Source organism: Cavia porcellus, unplaced genomic scaffold (assembly GCF_034190915.1).
Source record: "Cavia porcellus strain 051 isolate PalLab524CR breed Dunkin Hartley unplaced genomic scaffold, mCavPor4.1 scaffold_26, whole genome shotgun sequence".
In the NCBI taxonomy this organism is placed as follows: Eukaryota; Metazoa; Chordata; class Mammalia; order Rodentia; family Caviidae; genus Cavia; species Cavia porcellus.
This window is the reverse complement of record NW_026947509.1, coordinates 20,757,230-20,766,983: the sequence shown is the minus strand read 5'-3', so window position 1 is coordinate 20,766,983 and position 9,754 is coordinate 20,757,230. Positions and strand designations below refer to the sequence as shown.

The 9,754-nt window shown below is 41.7% G+C and overlaps 1 protein-coding gene across 1 annotated transcript; it reads right to left on the bottom strand.

Moving 5' to 3' along the window:
* Positions 1-5,382: 5,382 nt before the first annotated feature.
* On the bottom strand, positions 5,383-8,056 carry LOC100733619 (cathepsin G). Its single transcript, XM_023566938.1, is given in 5 exon segments — positions 5,383-5,619; positions 6,026-6,268; positions 6,450-6,585; positions 7,045-7,192; positions 8,002-8,056. Coding segments are annotated over 5 exon segments (819 nt in total).
* Positions 8,057-9,754: the final 1,698 nt, after the last annotated feature.

The following is a 9,754-nucleotide window of genomic DNA, read 5'->3' as shown; positions in this document are numbered from 1 at the left end:
ATTTAAATCTTGAAGTTATAGTAGTGTGTTTAGCAAGTGAAACGCATGGCTATGGTCCTATTGTAAATTCTGCTTGACATCTTACTCAGGTCTAGGTTATGCAGGACTATCTGCAGTTGGGAATGGACCTGTGTCCTGTCAGCTCAAGGACATCCCAACTGTAAACAGTAAGAGCAGGACTTAAGTTACTTTGTGTACCACCAGGTAACCAAAACAGTGTCTGGAATGTGCTAGTTGCTTAACATTTATTTAATGACCTATGATTGGAGCAGAGCATTCCTGTCATCCTATGAAGATCATTTTTTTCCTAACTAAGAAGGGAGCAGCATCCAGTGGCTATTAACAAAATCTTATCCTCCATGCTAGTCTGTGGACTAATGTAAGGGCACAATTATACAAATAGTAAAGGCACACATATAGAATAGCAGAGTTACAGATGTATTATAACAAGTTAAAAATCAAATAGTGGCCTCTGCCTCTGTTTCTGCTGTTTGTCACGTAAGCATTCTGCTAAATTCAGTCAGCCTTGACTGAGTTCAATTGTCTTTCTTCTGATAATGTGCTGGGTCAATTTGACTATGTCCAGCTCATGTTTTCCTTAGTTAAAAGGCTATATATTGCTTCCAACTTGCTTCAGGGACTCTGGGACAAAGTGACTCAGTCTAGCATACCTTTGACTTTGTGTCCTCTATTTGAACCCTCTCCTTTCATCCCCTGGATTTTCCTACATTATGGTAAACAATTCCTTGTAAATAAATCTATTTAGAATTAGCTTATCTGATGACAGATGACTTAATTCAGTTTATAGAATCAGTCATGTAATAACCTTGTATTCCCTACTTGTAAACTGTGTTTAAACTAAACCCAAAGCTGACTCATTGCTGATAATTTGGACATGCAGAAGCAGCCTGCTAGCATAATAAATTGTTGCCTCCAATTTGTTGGTGCAAAGAGTCTTCCTTTTGATTTGATTTCAGATTTCCACAAAGAATGAGGAGAGGTGGGCTAGAAGGGCCAGAGGCCACTGAGTGTGACAGTGGTCAGTAGACCTGATACCATTTCTTCTTGAGGCTTCAGGACTCAATGTTTGAAATTTGAACTATACCAATAAAGGGATTCTTGAATATACCCAGACAATTCTGACATGCAGATGGTGGGAAGCCCCAGTGAGGCAGATACCAGTTCAGAGGCAGGATGAGATGGACCTGTGTGGTCCATGATGGTCCCATATGGTATATCCTCTTCAGCATGCGTCACAGAGCCCTGGAACGTCACATGGCTATAGATTTTAGAGAAAAAAGAATGGGAGGAACACAGTCTCCAGAATGAAAGAAACTCCAATTGGACTACTAGTAGTAGTAGGGCTACTGGTGGTAACTCTAACCCCAGCCCTAACCCAATATGACATATTTAAAACCCGGTCTTTTGGGATTCCAAGTATGGAGTAAAGTTTTTTTTTTTTTAATTTTTAAAATATTTATTTTAAAGAACATAAAACAGAATAAAACCAATCAAAACAAATCAGAGTAAGAGATACAGGCCTAAAAATATTACAAAATCAACAATAGTTACCATAATGCCTTTTAATGTCTTCAAAATAGCTGCAGATAACTTGGAACATAGTAAAAGTCAAACAGAACAGAATAGAAGAGAAACAATAAAAACAAGACAATGCAATAAAGGACTTAAAAAAAGCCAATAGTAAATCCAAAATTGCTACCATAATATATTTTGCTACCTTTGAAATAGCTGCTCCTGCCATCAGGTTTGATGTAATCAAACCAAAGATAAGAGAATAAAATCGAACCCAGCAAAACAATGAAATGATATAGGACCTCAAAACAAGACCATAGTGAATCAACAATGGCTGCAACCCTCAGAAAGAGATTCCCTCCCTAGATGCCACACTGTGTACCACTATCCTCTGAACTTATGATCAGACCACTGGCCCTAGACCTGCAATGTCAGTGAAATACCAAAGCACCACAGGCATCCAATTGCATTTCACCCCCATGGCTATCATCACAGACTGTATTTCTCTGGATAAGCTGATTGCTTCAGCGGGGAGGGGCCTGTGGGTTGCTCTATTATTTGACACATGTGACATGATGATCAACAAGCTTCTATGAATTGCAGTCATGCACATGTTCTATATCATGTGAAATGACAGCAACAGAGAGTAATGGGATTAAATAGTAGAATTTGTATTTAAGTTAGAACTAGGTAATTCTATTGATTTTTTACCTCAGTATTGACCACAGGGGACTCCAAGAACAAAGACCAGGGATATATGGGGTACAGACTAAGGCTACTGGAACATCAGGTTATTAAGCATTTTGCCCTAGTCATTGTATCTCCAGAACTCAGCACTTCTCCAGCAATTTTAGTGACCCACCTCTAAGAAGGTCCCATCTCCAAGCAACACATTCAGCTATGAACTCATAGGCAGATTAATCTACTGATGAGTATAACACCCTTAATCCAATCACATTGCAAATCCCAAACCCCTTGCAGCCATTTATGTCTTGATAAAGGGAGAAGCAGAATCTTCCATTTCTTTACTCCCTAAGAGTGGCCCTGTGCTGCTGTCAGCAGTGGTAGGTGTGGTCTACAAGCCAAGCTGCTCGCTGTGAGCAAAAGGGGTAAGCCCAAATATGTGAAGACCAGTGAGTGACTGAATAAGCATATTTTGAACTTGGGACGGAATGGCCAGCACTCATCCGGAGTCCATCCCAGAGTCATCTTTGCCAGAAATAAGGTATATTGGCACCATAGGAGGCCTTGGCCATCTCCACAAGGTTGCAACTGATGGTTAACAAGTTTATGGGAACCTGGCTGGGGAGGTGTGAGTGTCTCCCTAAGAATGAGTCTTGGTGTGGCGAGTGATTTCTTGGTTCCTCATGTGTCCTGCAGCCTATATTGTTGCACCCATTCACATGAGTTTAGTCATGAAGAGAATACTGATCATGACAGCCTTCTTAATGCACTTCCCCTCAAAACTTGCCCATGTCAGAGGAACATGACCCCATGAGACAGTGAGAGGAAAGTGTTAAGTTCTGAGCATGAGTGTGAGTGTGGATACATGTATGGGATGAGCTGCCAGAAGATATGAAAAAGAAAGGAGAATGAAGCTGTAGTTAGACACTGCTCATGGGACTTAAGTATGATGTACTCTTGGAAGTTTTAGAAAACTTTCTTGCAGGGAAGCCAAAAACAATGGGTGCTGATGGGGTCAGCAAGATATAAAATGAGATATGTCTTCCCTTGGGTTTTGAAAAGATTGAGTCTGAGACTGGATAGCACTTTGGGGGCTGTAAGTAAACATCACAGAAAGAAAGGCTAAGGGGGAGCTCTTCCATTGCCTGCTCCTCTCATGTTGGGAAGTGTTCCCATTTGCCAATGCAAATAATTAACAATGAGGCTGTCATCCCTCAGAATGTGCAAGTAAGAGAGAATGCCTGTGGTCAGTTAGCAAACACAGAGAATGACTGAGGAGTTTCAAAGTGTTTTGTTGGTTAAAATTTTGTTGGTAAATGGATTTCATGGAATACTAGACAAATGCCTTCTGGGCACTAAAATATTTATGCATATAATCAGTTGAACTTGATAAGATATCTGATTGGTGATTTTTCCATTTAAGATTATAGATACTGCAAAAGTTCAGATGGTAAATGTCACACAGCAAGGAGTAATTCACATTTTGATGTACCTAGAAAAACCTACCAGTTGATTCTGTATGGTTACTTTAAAATGTTTGAAGCCTGGTTTGTAATTATATGATTTCAGTAATCTTTTATTTTAATATAATATTTTATATATATATATATATATATATATATATATATATATATATATATATTCATGGGCTAATCGTTAAGGCAAACATGCTGTTATTTTGGTCAACATTTTATGTGGAATCTTGTGTAACTGCAGAGTATTAAAATTGGGATGCAGACTTTGTCACTTTGACAGCAAACATGTTCATTTATAGCACTGTGTAGTTGGTGTTGTGTAAAGTCTTATGACCAAAACTGTGACTGTCCATGGACACTCTGTTTGCTTGCATCTATTGTGTATTGTGCTCCTGTGAACATAGGCATTTGCTTAACCTTCAAAATATTTTTTTTCTTCTCTTAGTTGTTACATAGTTTATTTTTTTGTATGCAGATCACTAATTCATTTGGTGTTTCTTTTAGAGTCTGACCTGTATGAAATTAGGCCTTTAACAGAACTGTAAGTCTGCTGGTGTCCACCTGTCTTTATGGATATCAGTGGGACACAGTTTTAGTTAGAATATGTTTCAATATCTAGTAAGGAGGATTGTCCCAAGGTGGAGAGAAATTGCCTTGGAGAGAGATATGTCCTTCCAGTGTGCCCCGAGATGGTGGGAAAGAGCACTGAGAGACAGATGAGCTGTTACAGTTTTGATCCAAACTGTCCCTCGGTAAGTCATATGTGTTCAGAAGTGGAGATTTTCCAGTTATTTGTTATTGGGTGTTATACTCATCAGCAGATTAAGCCATCAATGAGCTCATAGCTGAATGTGCTGTCAGGAGGTGGGGCCGGTGAGTTGGTCACTGGGTCCTGACATGGGAGGGGATATTCTTGTACCTAGCTCCCCTCTTTTACTCTCTGCTCTTGGCTACTACAAGGTGAGGAGCTTTCTTCTGCCATCCTTTTCTCCCATGCTGTTTCTACCTTGGAGCCAACTGAGTATAGAGAACCAGATCCTCTAAAGTCCTGAACCAAAATAAATTCTTCCTTCTTTAAGTTTCGGCAACTGAATGTTTTGTCCCAGTGACATAAAAATATAGGACCATATTATTAAAGGGAAAAATGAGCTCATTCTGATTCTCAAGATTGTGGGAAGGAGAAGAATTTCATTTGACTTCATTTTTCTGCAAGAGCTTAATTCAGTCATAACATGCATTTGTTGCATGTTTGCTTTTGTCTTTTTGTTTGTGTTCCTCCAAAAAAAATTTTTTAAACCAAGAATTGAGACTTCCAAAATCCTTATGTTGAAACCCAATACTCAGTTTGATGAATTTAGAGGGGGAGCCCTTGGGGACCTATTACATCATAAGGGCACAGTCTATGTGAATGGGATTGGTGCCTAAACCGTAAGGAACCCCAGAGAACTTCACCCTTTCTGATGTATGAAGATACAGCTAGAGAATGCCTGTCTATGAACTAGAAGTGGGTCCTCACCAATCACAGAGTTTCTCTTGGACTTCTCAATCTTTAGAACTAGGATAAGCAGTTCTAGAGAAAAAACAATTTCTGTTGTTCATAAGGAACATTTTGTTACAGTAGTTCAAACAGACTGAGACAGTACAAAATGTGATTTAATGAACAAACATTTGTACTTTAGATGAGCAACTTTTAAGGCTCCCTTGGAACTGACTTGTGTCCCAGTGTAAAAATGTCAGTCACGGTGGGCAGAGGGTGATGATCCTGCTGTTTGAAGCCTCTCATTATTCTCTTTATCCAGGACAGATAGCTTGTGATCCTGGTGAAGACTTGTGGAACAGTCCTATTTTCATTGTCTCCATAGGAGATAATACTCCGGGCCACATTGTTATATATGAGGGGGCCACCAGAGTCTCCCACTAAGCCAGGCTTCCCTGCTCCTGCTGTCCTAAAACCCTATTTGTCAGAAAAGGCAGAGGTGAGTGGGTTTCTTCAACTCTTTATGTATGTGAATTGGCAAGTTGGTGGGGATGCAGCAGTGTAGTCTCAGGTTTATCAGTGGCGGGGCCTCAGGCCTGGCTGTGGTTACTGTCCCCAGATCAATCAGATTCAAGGTGCTTTCATCTTCTCCAGGAAAATGCAGCTTATATATGCATTGTGAGTCTTTCTTCTGTTCCTTTAGATATAATATTGATGGAAAAAATATCCCCACTCCACCCTGATCCCATCTGGCCGCTAGACTGAGGTTGTGGAGGAAAGGAGTCTGTTCCCACTGTCCCATCTCTGCCCAGATCCCTCTGTTCCAGGAAGGAGTGGCAGATGTCCATGTGCTTACCTTGAAGGCAGCCTTCTTTTGCCTTGGATCCCCCACACAAATCTGAGTCCAGCTGTGGTAGGAAGGAAAGCGACGGTGGCACTTTTGATCATGCTGCGCTTCCTGGAGTGTGTCTAACCACTCATGCAGGTTGATCCAGCCCCAGCCAGCCACTGTGCACAAGGCTCCAGGTCTAGGCTTCTGCCCAGTGTTAGACAGGGCCACTGGCCTCATGAATCGATTGCACCTGATGCTATTCCTCAGCTGTCAGGAAGAGTGCAGGAGGTGGGGACTGGTTATATAGTATTCTCCTCATGTTCCCCGTGACCCACTCCCCTGGAGTCCTGTCTTTGTTTTCTCCACTAGTATCCCAGGACACACTAAAGCCACCACACTGGAAGAGACCAGACTAGCCCCAAACACCAGAGGGTCAAGCATGCAGTACCTGAAGTAACATGATGTCATTCAGGGCATTCTTGCCATTATATCTGGGGTGGTGGATGGCTCTGAACACACTGGTCTGTTGCTGGGTCCTTTTCTACTTCTGGATGTTGTGGGCCCCCAGTGTGACATTTTTGGCCCTAAAAAGTTTATGGCTAAGTATAAGAAGCAGAAGTTATGGCCCAGTAACTCTGTAGTGCCATGGACATCTCCAAGTAGGGCGAGACTGCAGCTAGAAGAAGAGGGAATGGAAACGTTCCAGAGCTGAGTCCAGACCCTTGTTGCCACCACAGCATCCCTAGCTGGGGATGCCAGAGCATGGTGACCTTAACTTTGCTCTCTAGACTAAATTGTAAGCTTGAGTTCATATTTTGAGCCTCAGTACATGCCTTCATCTTCTGTTCTTTTCTCCTCCTTTGTACCAAACTCTGATCTCCTGTTCCCCCATCCTTCTTCATCTCTTTTTACCCTTTCACTTCTACAGTAATGTTGCTTTCTGATGGCTCTTCTAAGGGGTTCTTTTGTGTGTGAACTGCTGTATCCCCAGGAGATTTTCTGAATCTGTACTGCTGTATCCCCAGGGGCTCCTGAATCCTCACCTTCCCCAGCAGTGACCTGCTGTCATCACAAAGCCTTCTCTCACAAGAAATCCCTCGCAACTGCTCAGATCTTCTGGATTCTCAACTTGAAGGAATGCCATGTAAGGGAGGGAATGGGGCCTGGCCTCCTGGCCTCCAATGACCTGCCCTGGAAGAAAGAATTCAGCACTTACTCTGTGCTTGAGAACCTGCATGCAGTACAGGCACAGATTGGTAGCTTCAGAAAGACTGAAAGGTGGGAGGGCAGAAGAGACCATGGTGAGAGAGAGGGAAGCTGACAGGGAGGGTCCCAGATGCTGGGAGATGGCTTCCAGATTCCTCCGCTGACGTGTCCCACAGCTCACCTCACTCTTCTCCACAGTGGTTGCTACATGAAAGACAATTGCTGGCTTCAGGAGTGGAGGAGAAAGACTGCTGTAATCATGAGCTCTCCTTGAAATCCACTGGCACTTTCCTCCTCAGGGAGCTTCCCTCTCTCTGAGAATAGCTCATAGGCAGCTTAGGACTGGTGTTTAAGAAGTTGGACCTGAATAAGTGGAACTGCTACTGCTGTATCTTTGTCTCCAGGCTTTGACACATAGGTTACAGAATGCATTTGCATAAATCATACTTTATATAGCACTTATATATGGGGCAATTTCCCAAAACTTGTGTATACTAATGATTTAACTATCATAGCCACTCTATAAGATTGTTATCTATATTTTTCCCATTTAATGGTTGGGGAATAAGGAAATATGAATGAAACATATGCTCAAACATATCGAATTAAGATGTGCCAAGGAAGGGGCTGGGGATTTAGCTCAGTGGCATAAGCACCTGCCTTGCAAGCAGGCAGTCATGAGTTCGATCCCCGATATCGATTAAAAAAAAAAGATAAAAAGATGCGCCAAGGAAGTGTGGCCCCACAGTCTGTGGGAGGGGATCAGACCTCTGAGGCTGAGGTTGGTCACTCACCTGCCGTGGCTTCAGGGAGTAGGCTAAAGGCCAACAAGAGCAGGAGTGGCTGCATCTTGCCTGAAAGTCTGCTCAGTCGGTTGCTGCATGCTTCTCCTCCTGTCAGGCTTTTAGCCTTTGACAGAGGAAGGAAGGGTTAGGAGGGGAGTTTGTGTATTACAGTCCCATTGTCCTGATGTGTGGTGGTGCAACTTCCAGGGCTGCCTAGGAGGTTTGGCCACCAACTGCCAGTGCTCTGGGCAATGGGGAATCATCCAAGCCAATGTGCTGATCTCCCACTGAGTTGCTGAGTCAGTGCTGACAGCAGAAAGAGGAACTCAGGGCAACAAGAAGGGGCTTTGGAGCTGTGTGCCAGAAACCTCAACCTACCCAAGCCCCCAACTTTTCCAAGAAGACAAGACAGTTGAGACAAGACAGTTGGCAACTGCCTGCCTCACCATATCCTATCCCTGTGAGTTCAGAATGTCTGTCCTTTGGAATTTCAAGTGTTCTGTAAATGAATGCAAGTCCTTTGGATTATGTATGCATATATACTTAGTAAGTTTTGAATGAAGGTGAATGACACCTGGTGTGGTAGGGAATGTGTGTGAGAACACCAAGAAAAATCAAAGGAAGCAGAAAAGGAAGTGTGAAGCTTAGCTATCTCTACTCTCTAGTCTGAGGCCACCCTGCTGAGCTCCCCTTATTCCCATTTCTTTACATAAGTTGTCAAGGATGTTGAGTAGCCACTCTCCTGAGCTGTGCATTGTTCTGCTGGAGAACAAGGAACAAGGAAAGAGCGAAGATATGTTACTGATCCTTGCTTTTTCAAATCACCGGAGTCTGAAAAATTCTCAGTAAAAATTATGCCTGTTAATAAAGAAATACATAAAAAGGTGATAAATATATACAAAGGAATATTGTACGTCATAAAGAAGGATAAGTTTAAGTTTTTTGTGGGAAATGGGTGGATCTTGAGATTATGATTTTAAGTTAAATCAGACACAGAGGCTAAATATGTTTCTCTTATATGAGAAACCTAAAACATAAACGACTCAAAGAGCAAATAAAAGAGAGATCTAGGAATCAAGGAGGGAGGTCTACTATGGAGATGGGGAAAGAATCTGAGGAAAAGGGGAGATGGTAACTGTGACAGGAAGACGAATAATAATGATCAAGGGGCCATATATGTATATATAGTTCACCAACATTATTACAATTATTATGTATTGCAAATATATCCTAGAAAAAAAATGTCTTTAATCTGATCAAAATTATCCACAGAAGCCCCAGGTGTACTGTACTTAATGGCAAAGCATCAGCAGTTTTTTCTTTTGAAGGAAAACAGTACAAGAATACCAGGACACAAACTATCATCTGTCATGTTCATTATTACACTGTTTTAGCCAGTGCAGTTAAGCAGGAAATACAAGCAAAATTGTAATGATCTGAGAGATGACCATCTACACAGAGATCCAATTGCAGAAAGATCTACAGTGTTTTTTTTTAAAAATCGGTACCGGGGTTGAACTCACAACTGTGTGCTTGCAAGGCAGGTGCTTATGCCGCTGAGCTAAATCCCCAGCAAGATCTACAGTTTAATTACCAACATTATTTAAAAAGCTTAACAAATTTGGTAGTAAAGCAATTTAAAAACCAGACATATTGCTACATGTTCAGTAACTATTAATGAAAATTGAAAGTATTAATATTTACATGGCATGTAATGATCAAAGTAAGCATAAATCTAAAAGACTATGAATAACATACCTTT